Source organism: Dinoponera quadriceps, unplaced genomic scaffold, assembly GCF_001313825.1.
Source record: "Dinoponera quadriceps isolate SergipeBrazil2010 unplaced genomic scaffold, ASM131382v1 scaffold1565, whole genome shotgun sequence".
Classification (NCBI taxonomy): Eukaryota; Metazoa; Arthropoda; class Insecta; order Hymenoptera; family Formicidae; genus Dinoponera; species Dinoponera quadriceps.
Genome location: NW_014556124.1, coordinates 2,798,156 through 2,822,588, shown reverse-complemented (window position 1 = coordinate 2,822,588; position 24,433 = coordinate 2,798,156). Strand labels below are relative to the sequence as shown.

General features: G+C 50.1%; 1 protein-coding gene across 1 annotated transcript in view; it reads left to right on the top strand.

Annotated features, from left to right (window-relative positions):
• Nucleotides 1–4,751: 4,751 nt before the first annotated feature.
• The window catches only part of LOC106746696 (sonic hedgehog protein A), a 49,471-nt gene continuing 29,789 nt past the window's right edge, over nucleotides 4,752–24,433 (top strand). The window contains exon 1 of the mRNA XM_014623514.1: nucleotides 4,752–5,144. Within this exon, the coding sequence (XP_014479000.1) occupies nucleotides 4,752–5,144 (393 nt within the window). The remainder of the gene's footprint in view (nucleotides 5,145–24,433) is intronic.

The following is a 24,433-nucleotide window of genomic DNA, read 5'->3' as shown; positions in this document are numbered from 1 at the left end:
CGACTTTCAATTGGAGTCGAAATAACCTCAGACGATTATTCTCGGGTTAAAGTAGGTTAGACTTGTGTCAGCGCGGAGCGTGTGTTGAGATTAAAGTGCCTTACCCTAGCTTAGTCGCATGTCCGAGGCGCAACTATGAGGGAACAAAATCGTATACAATAGAAGTCGGTAAACTAATACCGGAGAATGTGTGCGTACGTTTGGCGGCGCGTCGAAAAGAAAAAATAATAATAAGAATATCAATAGTGCGCTGTGTTTCTGTTATTATTGTTAGATCGGTCGGTCGGCCGGGCTCGAGCGGGTCGACAGCAGGAATTTTAATCGCGCGGGATGTCCCGCCGCCGAAGCTCCGGAACAATCCTCCTCCTTTACATTTTCTCACGATTCGACGCGACATTACCGTCGGCGACCGCCGTTACTTGCACCTCGACGTAGCGGAATTTTATTTCCGATTCGCGCCACCGCAGCCGCGCCGCGCGAAAGTCCAAAGTGCCTCGTAACAGGATTATGAAATGTTCCGGAGTAAGCGTTCCCGCGCGCGGATGTTTACAGCCCGCGCGAATACTCGTTGCCTTTTACTGCCCCGGCAAGAGTCCCGGCGATTTCTGGCATCGGCTCCGTTAACGAGCGACGTTTCGTACTTTCATTGAGCCGTAATTCTGCCTCTTTCCGCGTAGGGCGAATGCGGTAATGCGACCATTGTGGTCCCCGGAAAAGTCCGCCGGCTCGAAACCGTGTCACGTACTCCGGAGAGATTCGCCCAAAGAGATTTGCGCCCGGTCGTCAAGCCGCCGGGGCGGCAGCCGTCAGCGAGTTTGTTTGACTCTCATTTCCGAAAAGGCAACGCTGTTAATCCCCTCGTCGGATAATATCGAGAAGAGAACCCTTTTGATCTTAGATAAACCTTAGATAAATAAATAAACGCGCTAAACTCCGGAGTTCGTGTATGGATTAATAACTCGAGCTCTCCCCGGCAAAGGTTCCATCAGCTTCCGGGATGGACCACCTGGACGCGGCTGCCGCTTGTGAACTATTCTCCGGACAATATCGCACTAATCGAGCCGTAGGAGGATCCTGGAATCGTCCTGTTTTATCACAAATTTGTTAGCTAACTATACTCGTTACTAGTTGAACACGGTTAAGCATCATTTTGCCCAATTAGAGTACACGTGTTAATGTAGAGGAGGACGGTTGACTTTATTCGAAAGACAGAAAAAAGTTAGCAAATTAGAAAACTTCTTATTGTTCGTATTGTAAAACAGAAGGAGTGCAGGATCCTTTTAAATTATGCATCCGTCGAAATACAGTGGATGCATTCGAGGAGCTTGTTAGCTCTACGTAACGCTATCGCTGTTTGAAGAGCTATGTCGATAGTGCTACCAACGCCATCATGACGGCATCATAAGTTCGCGTTACCAACGCTGCCACTTCCGAAATGGCGTGTTAATAATGTTGATAGCGTTAGCATTTTTTTAATCTTCGTGAACGTTATCGGTAGCAACAGTGAGTGAATATACGGCAACTGTGTGTATCATAGAATTTGCACTGTGCTTGGTTTATTATAAATCTAAGATATTTTTTATTTAATCTTGAGAGATTATGTCGAAGTAAATTTGTACGATATTAACAGCCAGTAGAAATATCTAATCAAACTTTCTGCGGCCGATGCTCTTAATCACAAACCGATAAGTTGTAAGTATTCCCGAGTCGAAATTTTAGTCTTACTTTAAATCTAATTTGGTCCTACATTAAGTATTAAATAAAGACCTATTGTGCTCCTTTGGTGCTAGGAATAGGGAAGTTATTGTGTTTTCCTCTACTTCAAGACTTAACATAGAATTTAAAATTTCGACTCGGCTTAAATTATACACGTGCTATAATTCCAATCGCGATTCTATTCGATTGTTATTATTCCCATCGTTTATATGATCGCGAGAGATATACGCGCGGAAAGGTGCATAACGCTTTATTTGGTCTTCAAATTTCTTTTGACAATTATCACAAGCGTCTCCGAAGAACACCTGCTATGCTAACGCCGCGCTGTTGATGTTCATGGAGCTCGCATTCACCAGTACTATCTTGACTCCGTGAACAGAGTTGATAACGTTGGTAACGCGGTAGCGAACTACTCGAACGCATTCAGTAGCACCGTGACGATTCACAGTGAGAACAAACCGCGACACAATCGCTCGTCGATGCTATCTCTCTCTCTCTCTCTCTCGACACAAGCGAGAGGCACTTTTCCCGATCGCGACGCGATCACAAGCTATCGCCGGAATGCGCGGTCTCGACTCTGTGTAAATTCGTTCGGGCCAATGATCAGCCGCGTTCGAGAAAGATGTTTATTATCAGTGAACCGGGCGCTCTCTCTCTCTCTCTCTCCTTGCCTTGTACCCCGCACCTCCGCCCTTCGCCTCCCCTCCCCCTGCGTGGTAAACTTGGACTTTCATATCAGTCGCGGTGTAACCGCGCTCGGTCTCACCCGTGCGGCACATTCCGTCACTCAATCGTCGATCGGCGCTCGATGACGCGCAAATACCAATCGCATTTTTCGCACGTGCGAACGGATCGAAAGCGACACGATGATCGACGATGGCAAAGCGCGCACGCGCCATCGACCGCGATCGATTAACCTGTGACCGGCTTCGGCGCGCTTCATTTGTGAATCTTTTCCCCTTGGCGTCCCACATGAAGCGTCGACGTGTCCGATGAGATAAACAGGTGTAGCCTGGTGTATCGGAGAGATACACACGCGCGTCCTTCCATTAACAGACGTATCGGTGAACGGTGCTGCTCGCTGCAATTGACAGTTGCTGAATACCGATCGTTTACGTGGCGCATCACCGCTCGGTCGCGATGATCGACACGAGAGCCGCCGGGAGCGCGAGTCACCTGAAATCCGGAGTCTGATCGCCTGGAGTTTCTCAAGGTGCGCGTACCGCAAGGTGGAATTGAGCCACGAGTACTCGCGGTAGAAGCATCGAAGGGACAGGGGGAGCTGAACGAGTGAGGAGGGAGAAGCTGAGGAGGAAGAAGAAGGACAAGAGGAGGAGGGCGGAGAACGAAGCCCTGCAGGGCTCGCAGCATCCGTCAAGGTCATCCCGGCTCGTTTACTTCCATCGCGGGGGTGTCGATGCGCGCCTCGGGGGTAGAAAGTCATTGAGAGAGTCTCCGCGGCGAGTTCTGCACGGGTCTGGCGCGCAGGAAGGTCTACGTCGCGGGAGAGGGGGGGGGGCGATGCAGCCGCGATGAAGAGAGGAGCGGAGTAACGAGGTGAGACGACGGCGAGGCGACGAAGAAGAAGCGCGCTCCGATCGTGGCGATAGCGGAGCAGACGAGAGACGTCTGCGCGAGGAGCAAAAGATAGATCGAAGAAGGAGAGACGGACGGATGGACAGACGTACGTACGACGAAACGGCTCGCGAAAGGGTGAAGAGACAGAAAAGTGGACAAGAGGAGGAGAAGGAGAGAATGAGAGGCCGATCGCATCTAATCGAAGGAAGAGAAAGCTAGAAGATCTTCCTCCTCGAGCCTCTTTCTCTTCCTTTCTCTCGCGATCGTTCTCTCCCTCTCTCTCCCCCTCGTTCTCTTCCTCTTCCTCTCTCCCGCCACGTGCACCTGTCTTCGTTTACCTGCGCGTACGCTCCGCCCCGGCCAATAGAGGCACGGTAGACCTCGTGACGTCGACACGGTACCAGGAGGGCCCACGTGGAGGGGACGCGATCATCTACCACCACCTTTGGAGCTCCGCGAGAGCACCACGGGGACCAGCAGCAGCTAGCAGCAGCCAGCGGCGGCGGTCCGGCCGGCCGTTGGCCGCGGGGTGGGGGCAGGAAGAGGGGCACCCTGGACCCGGTCGAGCCAAAGAAACAACGCGAGGAGTACCCACCAAAACCCATACCGCATTTCCCACCACCGGCTCGTCCGGAAAACGTGCCCTAGCTTCCGGACGGCGCTCGTCCGAGTTCAGTCAAGTGAGTCGACTCGCACGTACCTCTCTTTCTCCTCCTCGACGAGAACCGCCGTCGTAGAGGGTGACACGCACCCGGGTGAGAAAGAGGCCGAGTGTGCTGGCCCGGTGTTGTTTGGCACGTGCAGGATTGCGAATTTAAAGGGCTCGAATCCCCCCCCTCCCCTCCGTCTAGAATGTAGAGAGATATCGAGAGAGAGAGATTCGTCATCCTCATCGTGGATCCTCCCCCCGACTCATTAACACGACACACTGATGACACTCGTCGTAGCCTCCGCACCATCGCTCCTTTACCGATTATCAGCGAGGGAAGACGACACCGCCTTTCTCCGATCCTCCCGGAGGAGGTCCTCAGCGTCCTCCGACGTCAGTTCGCCGATCGATCGATCGATCGGCCGTCTGTCACATCTCGCTCCTACCCGCCTCCCGAGTCCTCCCGTCTCTCGACCTCTCGTCGTGAAAAAACGTCGTCCCGTCGGCTGGTGATCGGTCGCGCGCGGTAATTATCGCCGACTACGCAACTACGGGGATCGCATCGGTGGTAAGAGTGCGTGCACGGGGGGGTGTGTGATGCCCCGGTTATGGTTAAGCGTGAGTGAGGTCAGTCGCAAGTGGCGGAGAAGAAGGATCGGTAGTACAACGTCGTCCGGATTGTTACCCCCGTCATCGTCAACGTCGTCGTCGTCGCCGCCGTCGTCGTTGTCGTTCCGACAGCCGTTCTGGAGACGGCGGGAGCAGTGACCGCCGCGCAGGGTAGATCTCGGCGCAGAGGCACGCGATTATGGTGCACCATCATCATCGTCGCCACGGCCTCCAAGCGAGCCACCGCTGCTGCATCGTCGGAAGTCGCGTGAGCACGTGCGGCTCGCTCCTCCAGATACTGCTGCTGATCCTCAGCCTTTGGCTGCCCGTGCTCGACAACAGCGGCGGTCTCGCCCTGGCGTGCGGACCCGGCAGAGGCGGCGGCCGACGGTCGAACCAGAGGAAGCTGACGCCTCTGGTGTTCAAGCAGCATGTGCCGAACGTTAGCGAGAACACGCTGCCGGCGAGCGGGCTCAGCGAGGGACGCGTATCCAGAGGCGACTCCAAGTTCCGGGACCTGGTGCCCAATTACAATCAGGACATCATCTTCAAGGACGAGGAGGGCACCGGCGCCGATCGGCTCATGACACAGGTGACTGAATCGCTCAACGCGCTCTCTTCTTCTCCTCTCTTCCGCCATTCCCTCCGGACGAAGTGCGTGCGTCGGACGTCGTATGCTTACCCGGATGATTCACACGCCGTAAATCACGAGCGATCTCTTCTTCTTCTCTCCCCGATCGCGTCGTAAACACTGTTTAGTTTGTTTATCGAGCCTCGCGAGCTTGCGTCACCGACTTACGGGCCGTCGAAGCGTCGCGCCTTCGCTCGCTCGCCTCCCCCGAGTCTTCCCCGATATATCACGGCGTCGGTCGCCGATGGTGTTGGGTGTCCTCGGAAAACGGCACCTGGCTACCCACCGGCAGCCGAGTGCTCGCCGAGTCAGCGTCGCGGTTGTCAGCGAAATCGAGCGCACACACCGGCGATAACTCCACCACGGCCACGGTTATTAATAGCCCCGTATTTTTCTCTAAGCGAGAGAGGCGAGATCGCGCGCCTCTCTCGCGTGTATATCGTCTCGAGTGACGCCGATCGAATTCACTCGCAATTCGACTCGTTCGTCGTTGCGAGGGTGCTCCCGCAGCTGCGATGTCACCGATGATAACGCGCAAGTACAATGCCGCGCGATAAAGACCGCCGTCTTTGGCGCGCCGCGGTGAATCATCCTATCACCGGACGACACGCTTTTTTAACGGACGATATTACGCGGCCGATCGATCGCGCGCGCCTTTCGTCTCATATTAATTAATTAAAGCGACGATCGGACGCGACGTTATCGTCGGGCTCGTCGGGTTTCTCCTCGCTCGCGCTTCGTCTGGCGCGCCTCGAAGGCCGCCGGCAGCGAAATCCCGACGCGAGAGAGGGACCGCGATGACCTTTTGCAATTACCGACGCCGGTAATAGGCGCGATGATTCACAGCCGAGCGACACAGACCGGGAAGTAAGTACACGCGTCGTTTCCCTGTGCATCGCGAAATCCGAGATGGAGATCGGCCGGAAAAGGGCGAAACCGCGGATCGTCACCGAGGACGACGCGTCCTTGCGTTGGATGAAGAAAGTCGATCGGGAATGCAAATCACGCGTGCGCGTCATTACTGTCGTATTAAATAAATCAACAGCGAGCGCGATTTAATGCGCCAAGGCGAATTATAGCGTTTTCGACGTATAACTTTTGATCTCGCTACTTCTCACGGAGAAAAGGAAGATTACACGCGCGTGATTTCACGAGCTGCCTCTCCGTAATAGTGTTTACGGAGCTGGCTCGACGATGGGGTAATTTCCAGCGCGTCGACCGAGCTGCTCTCTCTCTTTCTCTCTCTCTCTCTCTCTCTCTTTCTCTCTGCCTGTCTTTCTCTCTCCGCACGGATGTCGCGCGCGGCTAAACGCGGTAACGCGTGTTATTATTTTAATGCGTGTCACCGTACCTCGGGCTGGCAAATGACAGACTGCTGCTGCACGTCGTTAAAACGTCGGCGGGTGATTCACGCGAAACGCTATCCGCGTGATAAGCGGCCGGTGATCGCGGTAGCTTCGGGCCCGCGGACGAGATCGATAGTTGATATACGACGCTCTTACCTTGACAACGTCGCGTTGTTCCCTCGTCGTTCTTAACCAGCGATCTCGCGCGCGTCCCTCTCGAAGCCATCAGGAGCTGGAGCTGATTTCCTCTCCGGCAACATGCGCGAGACACGGCGGAAGGGGACATATTGTAATTAACAGCTAAACAGAGTTAACGATCTCGAGCACGACGCCGCTGTTGAGTACTCCCGAAGAAATCTGGAAAAACAAGATCGGATGCTTGTCTCAGCAACCGTGAAATGATTCGGGTTTTTAATACGGGCGAAAATTGCGGGAGGAAGCATCGCTTCGTTCTGGAAAATTAAAATGTAGCGGACGACCCGCACGGACAATTTTCTGGGATCTTATTGCGATCTATTCCGATTTTCCCCCCCAAAAAAATGGTAGATTCTGACTGGGAAATGTATGAAGATTCGAATTAGAGGTGTAATGTTTCAAAAGCGCGATTCCGAGTGGGAAACTCAGATAGATTCCATTTTCTTTGCCCAACATTTACTTAAAGTTCTCTCTTTTTAAATTTCTACTTTATATTTATGTTGAACAAAGTATCTGAGAAGCTATCAGGCAAAAAAAATGTGATCTATCTGGTTTCACATGTAGACAATTTTATGGGATCTGTTCCGATTAACCAACCAAATAAAGTTTGTTTTCTCAATGGGGGACCCAAACAGATTCCACTTACTCTGCCCAATATTTTGCTCAAGTTTCCTTATAATTTGGATAAGAATGAGATTCCTAATTGACATCGCAGTATGTCACACTTATTTGCGATAAGTTTGAGTAATCGGATCACGATCTATGCTGTACTCGGGAATGTTTCGGAAATTTCCTACGGGGAGCTTAATTTGCGATCTTTCTTTTCTGCTACAAAGGTAGTTTTAATGTCTCTAATCGCGCTTTCTCGCTGGTTAATTAAGTCGACGAAAATTTGCGCTGTATTTTCAGTTAAAACGGAAAAATCATTTTTCGCTCGAGTCCCTTTCTCCGCTCTTTTTTCCCGCCGCTCTGATCGACAGTGAGAGAGAGGAACACGCGGCTCGCCCGTCATCGCCTTCGGTAAACGCGCACCGTCTCTCTCTCTCTCTCTCTCTCTCTTTCTCTTGGTCGTTCACGAGCTGCGCCGTAGCTCGAGGTTTATTCCTCTTCCATGGAGCCTCCATTAGTGCTTTATTCATGCATTTTTTATCGGTGTTTGCCTTCCACTTGGCGCCCCCGCGAAGCGTGAAACGATTCTCCTAACTCCGCGTCCGTTGTATTCCAATTTGTAAGTCGACGTCGTCGCGTCGCACAAAAGGCGGCTTCGGCGCCGCTCACGCTGCGCTTAGAGACGAACAAAACCTGAATTTTTTCCGAGATCGTTGAGAAAGTATCAGACGCGCGCACGCGATATCTACGTAGCATCCGCCAACGAATGCACCTACGTCCACGTAAACGGATCGCTCGCGCCGAAGAAACCGTCGGAACAATACAATACATTTCTAAAAGTTTGTCACAAAAGCGCACAATTCCGCGCTTTCTTCTCCTTTCTTCTGTTAACGGTAGCGTGAAATGTCACGGAGAAATGTGAACAAATGTTACGTAATGGTCCATTAATAATCGGAAGCCTTGAAACGTATTTCGGTCAGCTAAATTATTATTATCGCCTACGTGCTCATGAATGAGAAATCCGAAACCGAAACCCGTTGGCAAAGGAAAGAGACTCGAATCGGAATAACGTGCATGAATTATTTTCGGAGAAAAGAGGAATTGTCTTGGTTCTGTCGGCCGAGTCCCTCTTCCAGGCATCTATCGAGAGTCGCGTCACGCTGCGCCGGTCGCCGCCGCTCGTAAACTAGCGGCCAAGGTGGAGATATCGAAAAGCCGGACTCCTTCCTTGCCTCTTGTTTACCCGGGTTTCGCAAAAGAGGCCCTGTCTCTTTATCGGCACGCCGCTAGACGAACGTTGGACCGGCGCCGAATCTATCACCGACGCGGCATTTTTCACTCGTACAAATATTGCCACAAGATCGCAGCGGCCGACTTTTTCTTACCTTCTCCCGGCTTCTCAGTGTTACACCTCCGACACTGTCGCACGCTGTGCTTTTGACACAAACCGCACCGTTTAGCCGAAAATCGAGAGAATACAACGGTCTCTTCTTTTTTTCTATTCACTTTGAAAACCCGACCGTCTGTTTTCAATGGTCAGTCGCAAATGATGGAAACACACCGTGTCTTAATTGTTCAAAATTTAGAAAGTCAAACGTTCGAGTGGCTCCTCGTCATATTTCACATCTCCAACCGTGCCGTGTCCCGAAATTATTCCTGTAGGGTTTGCCTTTTCCTTTTTTTTCCCCGAATTTCTGTGTTCAGGAAACCGATACACGATATTCAAACGGTCAGTTAGCGATCAATCGAAAAGCCGACACTTAAACGCTCGAAAGTTGGAAAGTCAAAAGAAAGTGCTTTCTCGCCGTGCGTCCAAGTCAGAGAGTCACGAGTCCCCCCGTCGGGAAACGTTCCGTCGCAAAATGACCGAAAGAGTCGATCAATCTGCCATTATAGTCGACGTTTGCCCCTGGAAATACACGTTTATTCCAAAACTGACCTAAAAACTTTCGACGTGCCGATTATGCATCTTCGCGCTTGCCCGGGCATCGATGTCTCCCGTGCCTGAGCGCCTGTCCGTCGGAGTACTTTGCCGGCGCGCTCGTTAGCGCCGTTTTGCGAGAGCAAGTATCGCCTGGCCGCGAAACGGAAATGCGCTTTTCCCGGTCGCGCGAGATCATAAAGCGACGATAACATGTCCAATTAGCGGGACTCGCTCTCCTCCACGGCCATGGCCGAGCGTTAGATTCTCGACACTTCTTGCTTGTTCGGGGATAATGACGAGAGTATCGGACGAGAATCGCAAAATAAATCGCGCTCGTAAAGCGTAAATCAAATCGTGAGATATTTGCTTTAGCACAAAGCGTAGCGAAATTATTCGCCACGGTGATTAATGGCCGCGTATGAACCCGAGAATTTTCTTGCCCTTCCCTCACGACCCTGTGTTGCTCTTACTCTCTCTCTCTCTTTCTCTCTCTCTCTCTCTCTCGGTTAAATTAATTTTTAACGTCTAAGCAACGAGCGCACTCGCACGAAGCCTATCACGGATGATTTAGCGCGACAAATTTATAATGATGCGCGGCACACGATGATCGTTATACAACGATTCTCGATATTAACGATCGCGCGAGCTGTCTCGCGAATGTCGTTGCTCTCACGCCTCCCGGGAAAATGTCATATGCGTCGCGCATAATCGCAGCGATCAATATTAGTCAATTAGCTGGCAGAACGTGCAGCATAATAAATTAATATCGTGTATCTGGCGCTACACGCGACCAAGGGTTAAATACTTCACACATAAATATGCATCGTTAAACGATTTATTACACGTTCATTAGCTGTCGAATATATATTTTATATACTTTAATAATTGTGTGTATTTAAAAGTATTTGCGCGTGGAATATTTGTAATATCTCTTATGAAATACTCATATTTTTTCGTGAATCACTTAGATTTATATATATTCATGTTATGGTGTTTAGATTACAAATTCTTATGAACGATGTCAAAGAAAAGCGGCGACGGCACCTTCCGAGTTAAAATTTTGGTTGCACAGTGATCTTGAAAATTCCGCCGAACCTGAGGAACTAATAGACATTTTCGAGCTATAGCATTATGTAAAAACTATTGCCTTATTTAAATGCTACAAATAATTACTTACTGTCATTTTCTCCATGTTGAGTCTTTAGAATTGAAATGGGAGTATATGATGTACGTAACTTCGTAAATTTCTGATTACTTGTCAACTTGTACTTATTTTATATAACGAGAAGTATATCATGTAGCAAGAAGTATCAATTCAAACAGCCAAATAACGATTCATAAACTTGTAATGATATTCTCAATCAAAGATTTAAATAGTCTACAATTTTGAGTACCGGTATTAAAAACTAATGTAAATCTCACAAATGCTGAACGTTTAACAATGCTCCATAAATCGCGAATCTGATATTATTTGCATATACCAACGCTTTTTTAATATCTATTTAGCCTTGTTACTATACAAAATCTAAATTTAAATCTTCATTGGTGACTAGCATTATTGAACACATACATATAATTGTTTATTTATCTGAATTTGGATAATTGCGCAATAAGTCGCTTTAGGACTCAACGTGAAGGAAATGATAATAAACCACTATTTGTAGCATCGAGATAAGATACTAGCTCGTATAGTACACGGAAAAAATAATCATCACTTCAATCAATGACAGATATTCTTATATATAAATAAGATAATTATAATCTTCCAAGATTATTAATTTTGATTTGATTGAATTTGTATTGATGCAAGTGTTACTTATTACATTCAATTCAAGACTAAAAATCTTCTAAGAATATTACAATATTCTTGCGTATGTACGAGAATATCTATTATTGATTTAAGACTATTATTGTTCTGTGTATGCATCATAACTCGAGATTTCCCATTGATCTTACAAGTCCGATGGAATTTGCAGAGTCAACATAGGACCGAAATTTCGACCCGGGCTGTCGAGACGGAGGACGATCTCGCGGCAGGCGAATAGAAAATTGCGCTAAGCGGCAATAAAAGGTGCGCGCAAGAAGCCGAGGGTAGCCGGCTAGCTCGGGCCGGCAGGATAGCAAATCGCCGGTAGAGCGATCGTCCTTCCCGTCCACCCCTCCCTCCCCCCTCTCACGTCTGTTCGTGCCATCGTCCAGCTCCTTCGGTCCAGCTGCCTCGTCCTCGTAATCGCGCGCGCGCGGCACTAGGAGCGCGGAATAAATAGGGAGAAAAAGCGCGCACCGCGCGCCGGCTCTAAGTGATTGTGGGTAGGTTTATGGTGGCCATAACCGGTGTTTGGTTTAGCGCGTTAAAGCTCCCCCAATTACGGCAAATAAACCTAATGGCCGCGCTTCTCGTTCTTCTTCCCGCTCTCGGTCCATCTCACGCTCCTCGCCGCGCTCTTCTCCACGCGAGTCCTCGCTTCCTCCCCGATCGACCTACGACCCTCCGATCTCTTCCGTCTTCTTCGTCGCTTTTACAACGTGTCGATCGAATCTTATCGCAGCTTGCGGATTCCGATAAGAGAGACACGACGATCGCATCGACGATCTTGGGAGCCGATCGAAGGGCTTTGATGTCGCGATCGACGATAGTTGCGAATCGCGTGTAGGAAAAATCGCGGCGGGAGCTTGAGAGCTTAAAAAGCGCGTTCACGGTATCGCGCGAATCGATAGTTGCGAGCGACTACGTGAAGACGATCGCAATGAAATAAGCTCCTCTGGTGATGGCACACACCGAACACGTCTCGGGCCACTTGCAGTGACTTGCAGCCGGTGTCTGATGACGGCTGATGATCAACCGGGTAATACGATAGGAGCACGTGGCGCCACGTGATATGCTCCTGATGCTGCGAAATGCGCGCCCTGTACCTGCGAACCCACGTTCGTTATCGTTTCCTTAAGTTATCGCTTTTACCGATTCTAACGTTACGGAGGGTTCTTCTACACCGACACCGGGATTATCCGGAACTTTGGGCGATATAAAGTTTACGAGGGTGTTTCTTCGGGTTGGGAAAGCCAGCAGGTGCCGACGAGTAAACAAGGAACTCGATATTTTACGATCGATCGCAGGATTAAACGCAGCAGAACTAATCCCTCTGCTCTTCCGCCCGGAAAGATTTCATCCACTTTTCTTCCGCGCTCAGTCGGACTGATTTTTCTACGTTCTCAAGAAAGCAGGTTCTTACCCGATTGATTGAAGAATTGGCTATAGTTGTGCAAAAAGAATCAGAAAGGAAAGAAGAAATTTGAAGATGAACTTTTAATACATGATTTGAAAAGTATAAACAATACTGAGGTTCTTCACAATCGTTCAAGAAGTCAAATATGATCCCTTTTCTTTTTTTTAAGGATATTCATTGACAAGCTTAACTCCTTAAAAAATGGGTAAAAAGGACGCAACTAATTTGTTTTCTAATTAGTTTTAGACACACATAAGACTTTGATCTTTTTGTTTTAGAAATAGAAAGGTGTATAGATTACTCATTGGTAAAAAAAAATCTCAAAAATCATAATTTTGCCGGTCGGATCTTCTTTGCATAACTATGGCTAATTAATAATATGAGGTTTATTTCGATCGTAAAGTTGAAATCACTTCAACAATACGCTCGTTCATTTCTCTCTCACGGTATTTGAGCGCGTTATAATCGGTTTGGCGCACTAATAGGCATCGTCGGGGAAGGTGATACGTGGATCACCTCGGTTTCCCGAAGCGTTCGTTCTTCGGATCGCACGACATTATCCCGCGATCATACCGATACGAAAAGAGCGCTGATTACAGAGTTCTCGCGCGCAGAGAGAGATCAGCCCACGCCGACGCGCGAGTTCGACGATAATTCATTCGTCGGCAAACGAAAAAACGGCGCTCGGGAAAATTAAGCATTCATCATGCCGATACCGGTTAATTCACAATGATATCCCGCGGCCCCCGCAAAAATTTATGACGCGCGTTTTGCTACAAACGATCGCACGTCCCGAGAATTTATTTATTGGCCGAGCCGGTGAATAGGCATCTATTTGCTGGCGGACAATAGCGACGATTTACGCAGCTGGCCTCAATGTCGCAATGTGTTTCGGGCCAACGGTAACGCGACTTCTCGGCCGTGCACAGTCCTCCCCGGGCTGAAAAATGTCGATCCTTTGATTTACGTACTGCATAGGTCGAACTTCCATTCTTGCACCGTCAGTCCGTATCTTCGCGTCAGGTAACGCTACACGTGCAAAAAAAATTCCAGCTGCATTAACCAGAAAGAGAAGAAACAGATGTATTCTGATTGATGGAAACCAAACGTCTGGTTTCTTATGACTTAAATGTTCTTACAGCCAGAAATTCTATTTCCTTCAACCGAAATGCATCTGGTAGTTCCTTTTCTGATTAATACAACCAGACTTTTTTGCCGTGTACGTAAAACGGAAAGGAGAACGTTCCGGAACGTTACCGAATTAAATGGACGCTAATATCGATGCGTCACGTCTTTTTACCTCGACTTCTACTTTCCCCTCTCTCTCTCTCTCTCTCTCTCTCTCACGATTCCACCTCCGCCGAGGTGGGAAAAAATTTGTGATCGATAAACGTAAATATGCCCGGCCTTTCGCAACCGTGGTACGCGGTATCCTCTCCTCCGCGTGTCCGACGTTGTTACTTATTGCCGGCTGTCCGTGGCGGGTTTTACTAATGTGAGCGCGGGATTAGCCGCAGCGCGGCCTTAACGTGCCTCTACCTCTCTCGTGGGGCTGCTGCTACCTCCTCGGCCGCTCGCACGCCGTTATCTCCGAAGGCATAACCTCGTAAATCCACGGGCATTTGTTTCCCGCGCGGACGTCGGACGTCGAGGTCACCTCCGTTAACCCCGATGCGATCGTTCATGCCTCTACAGCGACAAATCGCTCCCCCACCCCTCAATTTCCCCGTACTCCTTTTTCACCGTCTGCTCGTTGAAACCTCGTTCCTCGATCCGAGACCGCCGCGTGAGACCTACCTCAAAAATTCGATCTTCGCCAAAGACAAAAGGTGTTAACGCACCGCGTGTCAGCCCTGTCGCTACCTTTTTATCCGCTTTTGCTGGCGCGTTTTTGCCGCGACGGTAACTCGAGAAACGAAAGACACCTCCGCGACACCTCCGGTACGGAAAAGACGAGAAGGGCCCCGGGCGAGGAATATCGCCGAGAGCATAAGTCATCTCGTATTTTTAACATCCGGACTGTTTCTCCGAGGCTTCGGCGAATCCCAATTAAAGCGGTCCCGACGACGACGCCTCTCACGACGAAAACATTTTTACACCACGTATAGAACCAGTTATACGGACTCTACGAGATCCGCGCCGAAGACGCGAGAGCTTTTAGGGGAGACAGTCGAGATTGTTACGGCGTATCGCAGTGTTCCTGTTCCGCTCGCTATCATCATCATCATCGTCATCATCACCATCATTATCACCATCATTATCACTATCATTATCACCATCATTATCATCATCATTATCATCATTATCATCATCATCATTATCACCATCATCGTCATCAACATCACCGTTACGTCCTAATGGATCACATCGGGATTCATCCGTCATACCGATGCATACAGTCCTCAGGGCGGAACCCGCTAACAGAACGTGTCATCAGACCTCGCCTACGCTCTGCAACATCCTTTCGCGCACTACTTACGAGCACGCTTCTGTCTTCATCGGACAGACAGACGGGATCCAGCTAATTTATGCACTGCGTGCCATCTAACTCGCCCCGCGTTCGGATTCCATATCGAGCGGCTGTTCGCTTTCTTTATTTCCAAGATATTGTCCCAGCCGAATTACGTCGCGCGACCTAATTAACGATCAGGTTCTATCGAACGACGAGATCGTAGCTCGCCGTGCGATCAGCCTCTCGCGTAAATTAGATGGAATTGATTCGCTACATCGATTGCGACAGCGTCGCTAGGCAAGTCCGTCGCGTCGTCCCACGCGTCAGCCGATGAAAGCGTCATCCGGTCATCCGGAGCGATCTCTTGCGAGTCTCTCAGTGTGCACGGTGCTTAATGTGGAAACCGCAGACCAGGACGCGTATAGGCAGCGGAGGAATAGTGCAGAGCGAAAGCCGTGGCATCTCCGTCTCTCTCGCGCGTTCGATTATGTGTGGGATAATGCGGCGACAACAAGAAAGACGAGGAGAGAGAGAGAGAGAGAGAGAGGAACGGCGGCAAAGAGAGAAAGAGAGAAAGGCAGAGGCTGAGCGAGAAGAGAACGAAGGGGGGAACGAGAGAGGAAGAGGGAAAGGGGGGAGACGGTGGGTAACGACGAGCGAGAAGGAGAGAGAGCGAGAGAGAGAGAAGGACGTAATCTGGTTGGTCCACCGAGTTTCAACGGGGAAAGGATGAAGGAAGGGCCGAGGGCCTCCAGGCGGCCGCCATAATGCATCGTGAGAAGTGTGCATGGGGTCAAACGGGTCAAAAGAACGTCATGGCGTTGCTCGTTCCCCATGGCGGACTTACTTCGCGCGCCGAAGGCCGGTACCGGCGCGCGCGATGATCGTCGTACGACGACGACGCCGGAGGATCCCGCGACCATACCGGCGACCGACGAGGACGACTTCATCGCGATCGTGTCGGGGCCACGAGGAATCGTAAAAATGGCCGGCGATCGCGTGAACCCGAGGCGCGCCGGTCTCAAGCGGTACTCTTGGAAAAATACGATGTCTTTGATCAGATAAATGACGCCCCGGTTTCGGCCGAAACAATTATTCCCGTTGATTAGCGTTGAATATTGCAGGCGATGATCAATTAAGAGAGAAAGAGGGAGAGAGAGGTGAGAAATGAGGGATCACCCGGAAGAGCGAAGCGGAACGCTTACGATATTCCGAAAGTGAAGGGCCATGGCGCACAGAAAAACGTGAGCAGTAAGACGTGAGAAATAAGCAAATTGACCAATCACCATAGTCGATTATTCTTCGATCGTAAGAAGAATAATCTATTGTGATCGGTTGATTTTCTTACCGCTTAAGTTTTGCCGTTTTTTGCACCATAGCCCGAAATCTCGAGTCTTCATTCCGATCGTACGACTCGCGCTCGATCGATTACGGTTGTCGGAGGACACTAGTCGCGCGCGCAAGAAAGTTTCGCGGGGCGAAACACGCTGTAAAGTGATCTTGCCAACCACTTCCTTCCTCCGCTGCGAGCAAGGATCCGATGACCAGTTTGAGGTCGGTGATGATCGACGTGGGAAAGACTCGTCGTCGTTGTCTGGTCTTCCAACGGGCCTTGGTTCCTCTCTCTTCTCTCTTTTTTTCTCCGTGCCTCCTCGCCGCGACTTCGTATAACTTATCGACACTTGTCCTCCCGTTAACATTCGTCATCAAATACCAAAATTACACACACCGATGTTTTCGTATCTCGTGATAAGACGGTCAGAAGCTCGAAGTATACTTTTTAGTGTTTTTTAGTGTTTTCAGAAATCGTTAGAGCGATGGGAGATAACGAGGGAAAGAATTCGATAAGAGAGAAAGAGAGAGAGAGAGAAAGAGAGAGAAATGGAAGAAATCGGGGATAGATTTCCGTAGATAACTAATATGTATGACTAAAGGAGCAACAAAAGGCTCGATTAACACGTCGGGAGCCTTTTCATGCTTCTACCAAGCTGCGAAAGATTAGTGTGGAAAAAATGATGCGTTCTACCACGAGTAATACATTTTTGCAAATTGCTGTAAAATGTATTTTAAACGATCGGGAAATAAGGAGGAATTAATTTTCTCGCTGAAAAATTCTTTCCGATGGTACATGTCGCGCATCTCGAATAACAGAAAAATGCCCAGAGATAGGTTTCTCCTACTTTTCTTATCTCGAGGGGATAATGTCCTTGGAAGGATAATGTCCGGATGGCCCTCGGAAGAATTTCTCACGAGTTTGCTTCGCCCGGAGTCAACGCCGCCGGTAGTCGAAGGAACTTAATCGGCGAGTCTTGTTAGCGGCACGAAACACGAGTGCGCGCGCGCAGTTAATAAGTAAATAAATAACTGTATAATTCATGGGACGCATGGCCATTGTGCATTGTATAGGAAGACAGCTCAGCCCTCCTTAACACAATCCGCGTATCTGTCGCTGCGCGCTCATACGCCGATACGTGCGAACGGGCGATTCTCTACAGGCACGCACAGCGACGCACCTCTTCGTTGTGCGCGAGCTAAGCTTGGAATAAAAGCATCGCCAGGATCGCCGTGAGTCGTAATATTTAAGCGAAAATCTAGTTGGGAGCAATTAAAATGGCAGCATGTCCCTTCGATCGAATTTATCCTCGTTCACTCATTCAGCAAATAAGAGCGATGCCCTTTGCATCGTTGTACTTTTTATTTAGATATAGTGAACTTTTAATTGGTGACCTTTCATTTTTTATTTACGATCGGGAAATTATCGCGTCGGATTACCTGCGAAGAAATTATATTTTCTACGAACGCGATCTTGTCGCGACGACGCGATCCTGGGAAGGATGTTGCTCCTTTCTTGGATCTCGAGGCGGTTGCCGTGTTCGCGAATGCCGCGCTGAAAATCTGGATCGATCGTAAGAAACCGGGGAAGGGAAAAGCGGCTTCCCCGGCGCGTCACGCGTCTCGGGACGAGACGAGACGAGATCGCGTTTTTCTCCCCGTTTCCGTGAATCGACCTTTCATTACTCTTATTTCGCGCTCGCGACAGTTCCCGCCGCGACTCGGCTGGATTTAATGACGCCTTTGCGGTTCGGGTAATTAATCGCGACCGCCGAACGCGACTTATTTTCTTTGCGGGCGTTTTACTGCCCGTCGGCTTTACGACGATGTCGTACATTTATCGAAGGTCGTTCGCGGCCTCTGTGTACTCTGTGTACCCGAGACGGGCGACGCAACGTCGCAATGTCGTCGTCGCGAAATCCTGCAGAGCGTGTGAATTTTATCCAAGACCCAGGAGAAAGACAAAACTTATTTTCACGTCATCGGGTATGCGATAAATAGATGTTTCAGAAAATTCCCAGCGCTTATTAATTAACTTTATGAGAGTTTGATTTTTAATTCCGTCAACGTGTTTGTATTGTAATGTAATCAATTGTCTCCATGTACACAGAAAAGAAATAATCCTATATCAACGACAGATATTCTCACACACAAGCAAGAATATTATAATATTCTTCGAAGAATTTCGATCTTGAATTGAGTGCAAGTAATATTTGCGTCGATACAAATCCATTCAAATCAGGATGAAAAATCGTTCGTATACGAGAATATCTATCATTGATTCATACATATATAAGACTGATTCTTTTCCACATAAATAATTCCTCTTCCTCGAGAACCATTCGAGCCTGAAATCCAAATAAATTCTCAACTCGCGCTGAATAATTTCGAGACGAAGAGAAAGCACGTAGCATGTGACGCAGAATTATTTCCGTCCTCCCGGATCGAACGAATTTCCGCGCGAAATCGTCGTCCGTTCTTTGAAGCGCCCTGTAGCGATTCAAGATCGCGAGCGCGGTTTATGCGGCTCGCGCGTGTATCGGCGTAGGTGGGCAAGTAGGAACAAGCGGCGAACAACGCGCTTATTCAAATACATTCAATTAATTTCCATAGGACGACAACAATGGCTTCCACGCCGTGTAATCGTCCCTGTCCGATACGGTCCCACCGGCCGACCGACCGACCGACCGACCGGCCGGCGCGACGCGGTGCGTGACTGCGTTCGCGTTTCGTAGGATCCCTTGCGACGACAATCCCTTAAATAACGGCACATTAAATCTTTTAGCGTCTTATTTATCTCGTACGCCTCGTACGAGACGTGGGATTATTCTACGTTCGCGAGCCAATCAGCAACGTCTCGCGTCTCGTATTCCAAATTCCTCCCCGCGATACTTTCTACACCGCGAGTGTCGACTTTTCACTTACTCGTACGTTGCTATTTCTGACATCTATTCATACCTAAGAGAAACCGGAGCGATCAGTATCACCATTCTCTCTGTCGCTCACGCACAGAGAAAAATCTTTCCGCGCACATGTCAAAAATAATTCTAATCTATTCCCGCTCTCTCCCCCCCCCCCGACGCGCATTTAATTATTTATAATAACAATCTCAGTGATATATAGGCTCTGCGGCAGTGTGACAAAAAAGCGACATTAGTTATCCTAGTTTCGTGACATGATGTATGGCGGAGGAGGTCTGATATAAATCTTACTTCGCGCGCAACAAAGTTGCGCATATCCCTGTCAGGCCTGTTCTCCCGTTCGCCACTTAACTGGTTCTGATGCAATTGCCGAGGTAAGACGCTAACTCGGTTTGATCGCCTTGATTAATATTTTCAACACAATGTAATCTATAAGGGAGGAGGGGGGGAGAAGGGAGGGGGGAGAGAGAGAACGCAAGCATTATGCGATCTCCGCGGGATGAAGTTAACGAGACCATTATGTCTACGGCGTGAAACTGCAACACGTGTCAGCTCGTATCTTCGGATACGCAATGTGGAGGCGTAAGGTGTACCGTTTATTTAGACAAGGAGGTGCCAAGAGTCGCGCCGTTTCCTCGCGGCCGCAGATTCCTCCGGCGAATTCGAAAGGGGCGCGTTCGGCGATCTTAATCGTTAATTGAATCTCGTTTCGCGTCGATATAATTAGCCGCACGTTCGAGGAACTGTCCGACGGAGTAAAAAACTATACGATAGAACGAAACGCGAGGAGCACCTCAGGAAGGAGGAGGAGTAGGAGGAGGGCAGGGGGAGAGATATCAGTGCAGCAAGCTGTGAATGGCTGCGCCCTTGATGGAACGCTCGGAAGCGGAGGGGGAGGCTGCGAAGAGGGGCAGTTAATTAATGGGGCGGCAACCGACCACTTCCCTTACCTCGTGCGTTTTCTCCTTCTACTTCACACACACATACACATACACACTCTCTCTCTCTCTCTCTCTCCCCCTTTTCCCTTAGCGAAACGTATTTTCCACCATCTTCGATCATCGCGATCTTCCTCGTTTGTCTCGTTTCGGAGATTGGTTCCGTGTTAAAATGGGCGAAGTCAGAAAAATCGATCAACGATGACACGATCGAAATTGCGTTGCTGCCGGACGCCGAGGCAGCTGACGGAGACGCGCGGCATTCTTTTTTCAAACAAAACTCTGAGAGAAAGTTGCATTATTAATTATTATTCGCATTTCTTAATTTTTACGTTTTATATATATATATATAACGCACGAGGTAAGGGAAGTGGTCGGTTGCCGCCCCATTAATTAACTGCCCCTTTTTTGAATATTATCTTTAATATTTTCATATTATTCCCTACACGAACTTACGATTTCTTCCAATAACTTCAATCAACCGTCAACGACCAAAGCCGTCCGCATTATGCTTATCGAAATAACTTGTACACCGCGTAAAATGATCTATCAAGTATAAACACACTTTTCTCTCTGGATCCGCGTACGTATATTAAATTACTGCAATTGACTTGCTTAGAGGCTCGACGGCCTGAAGCACGTGTCTAATCCGCGACTTCTTGCCGCTTTCTTCGTCTTTTCCCCGTCCATTTTCACCACCTACTGTACTCCCACCCCGCATCCCTCCCACGTCGACTTCGGAGACCGGTTCTCTGCACCCGGAGCAATAATAAATTTCGCGAGAAGATCGAAGTGCCAATCACGATGGGAGATACGAATGGGAGTACGAAGCACGTGTCGAATCCGCCGTTTTTACCGGCGCCTTTACTTCATGTACTTTGCACCACGTACCGGCCCCTCGATCTTACTCCCCCCTCCCCCTCCCTCGCTTCTATCTTCCTCCTCGTCGCACCTAGGACCGGTTTTGCGCGCCGTCGCGTCATCCTCGTTGCGGCAATAAACTTCGCGAAAGAGCCCGAGTATCGATCGTGATTGAGGATATCGAGAGGAAGTATTAAATCTATCGGTATCCCTCGATCTCTCACCCCCTTCTCACCCGTACGTAGCACACGCGCGCCATTATCTCCTTGTATTTATAACTGTTACCATTCATCACGCTCAAGACGATAACTATCTAAGTATATAGGATCGCCCGGAAAGATCGTACTCAAGTAATTTTTCAACGGGAAAGTTCTTGTAGGGTTGAAGAGCATGAAAGACGGGGCGAAGGGGTGCGAAGCGAGGTCAAGAGGGAAAGCAAAAGCCCATCCCCCGTGTTCACATGCACCTTGTAAAAGTGTCGCATTATTATCCCGCCAGGAAATCGACCGAGAGCTCTTCGGACAAATTTAAAGACACGACTTCGAAATTATCGAGACGAGATCGTCCAGACGGGGCGGTCACGTTTCACGCAAAATTATGCGGCGGATGCTTTCGACGTATCCTCGGATCTTTGATGCTGCTGTCATCTAATTAGCCGCGCGAGAAAGCGGAGCTTTATCACGCGACGGTGCCGAAGCGCCGCCAAAAGCGCCGCGAGCTGGTTTCTCTATCGGGGCGCGTAATTTCCGTCGTTTCCGAGCCTCATCATCGCCCTCCGCTCCTAACGTCTCTCGAGGGACCGGTTCTTCCCCTTATCGCGAATGGATTTCGTCAGCGAAAGCACCGTCGCGTCGGCAAACGCATTTTTTCGAGTTCCCGTCGCGGCGATCGCGGCATCGCCGATTTCTCCCTCCTCCATCGTCCTCCGCCTTCTCTTTCCCCGTTTCTTCTCTCTTCGCAGTTCTTCGGCGATTTTTTCAGAACGAGGTCGGTCCCGCACGGATCGCTCTCACGACCGGTTATGCACCCCCTTCGATATCAGTCACGAGCGGGCGCGACGAGCCATCGATCACCGTGTATCGAGGAAGCATTAAATCTGCAACGGATCTCGCCGGCGCAGATTATCCGACATAAATCTGCCTCGCGAGCGAATTACGAGGCAGCGGTGTAAAATTATGCGTCGAAATTATGATGTCGTCGGATGTTCGGACGGCCGCGTGCTGGGGGATCGTCGTTATACGCGCGATTTATGCGCCCCTTTCCTGCGCCCGTTCCTATTTATTATTTAAACGTACGCGTTACGAAATCGCGAACGTGAAGGTGTGTCGCGAAGCGTCTCGAAAATTGAGACGCGCGCGACGTTTTCCGCCGCGACGTTGTTGCCGGTAAGCACCTGTCAACGTCGCGAAGTTCGGTCCGCAGTTACCGACGCTGTCCTGCCGTTCGCAAGGGAGCACCAAGGACGATGAGTCGAACGAGACGGAATCGTTCTGGTAGCCAAGGCTCTCCTTTGTCCCTCCGTCGTTGCCTCCGCGGATGAATCACACGGTGCGACGTCGCGCACGTCGCCGAGGAAAAACGAGAAAAAGGGGCTCTCGGGGAGGGGGAGAGGAGGGAAAACGAACTCGCGCCGGCAGAAATCGTAACTCGATATCGTCGAAATATCGTTTTTGTGCGGGCCGATCGGTCGGCTTCTCGAGTTCCATCTATCATCGACTCGGTCGTGACTCGCGCGTCCCTCTCCTCGGTGTCACGATACGGCTTCCCTCGGGCTTTTTTTCGGGAAAAACGATCGCCGTACCCCGGGACAAGCGTGTCGACGAGCGTGTCAAAACATCCGACACCGTTCCTCTCGTAATCCGCGACGGCCATTAAAGCGGGCCGGCGTTTCCACGGTGGTCGTTACACGGAGAACGCATTTTCCTCGCCTCCAGAAAATACCGTGGTCCGCGTTCGGATCGGCCCTCTCTAGATCTCCGATAACCCGATCCGAGGAATTCCGATGGCCGGTAATTTGTCGTGAGACCAATCTCGTCGTCGACTCGCCCCGTCCATCCGTTCGTGCGTCCGTTATCAAATTCCTTGCCGCCGCCGATCTGATAAGCCGAGTCGAGTTCACGTGTGATTTAACGCGAACAAAAGCAGCCCGGGGATTAATGATAATCGATCGAATCGCGGAGAGCCGGCCGACGGCGATCTCGCTCGATAGAGATCCGCGGCTCGGCTTTCCGCGGGGGATCAAGATCGACGCCTCGGTATCGGCTCGTGCGCAAAAGGGAGAAATTCACGAGTGCGATAACGGCCGGTCACGTCGGTCATTATCTCCGCGATCGCCTCGATCGGAATCGTCGCCGGTGATTAACGGAGACCTTGAAAGCCGAGTCAGAGCTCGGCCGAAGCGCTCGATCGAACGAGCGGTCGGAAGAGCGTCTTATTAGCAACAGTTCAATATCGCTGCGCGACGAAAACGCGAAGACACCGCATCGGCGGAGATGACGGTGTCGCGTGGAAAATATTTCTCAGGGCCACCTGCTGCGCGTATAAAGATGGCAATAAACGTCTCTGGGACGTCCCATGGACATTCTAGATAAATCTCGCCGATCGCTTCTTTTGACGGTAAGATAATGAAGTGGAAGAATGTTGCCGAGGCGAGCTCGGCAGTTCGGAAATTTACGAGCGGAATTAGCTCGGCTCAAATTAGACTGGCTCCAAATCAAATTACAGCCGCTCCAAGTGGCATCCCGAGAGGCTCGTTTTCACCGTGTTACCTCACAATGCTCTTTCCCCTCGTGAGCGCGGAAAATCGCGGCCGTCAGCCCCGTCGAAGTCGTCCCGTCGAGGTCTCTCTCGAGTCGGTTCTTCTAAAAACCGGCCATACTTTTCGCGGTACGGACGCGCCGGCCGTTCGGCCGGCCGGGCTGGAATTCCGCGATGAGGAATCGCGGGGCCTCACGCGACGGTTTTTCCCCGACGTCCGTGAGCCCATTATTCGTGTCGTCCTAATTCGAAGCGAGTCATCGGGGCCCCGGAATGCCCGGCGGCATGCGACTCTGCCCCTTTTTCACCGTCCCCCTCGTTCCCCCGCTTCCTCGTCTCGCCCTTTCGCTCGGCGTGTCCTCGTTGAGGTCCCGGTAATTAATTTAACTTCTTGCGCCGACGATAGCGGCTGCTAATGGTTTTCTTGTACCTCGAGAGCCGAAGCCCTCCGCGTCGTCGCCTTCGAACCCGTCGGCATCGGGTGTCGCGATATCCGTCGATCCGGACATTTTAGATTATCAATTTCGTCAGTGGGTAACACTCACGCGCGTCCGGTGGACGTGGACGAACGCGAGGACACTGAGAAGCGTTTTGGAAAACGCGTCCTCGACTATCCATTATCGCGCGAAAGGGAGGAAGAAATAGCGCGCGGCGACGGTATTTCGGTGAAGCCAGCACCGACCAGCTGAAA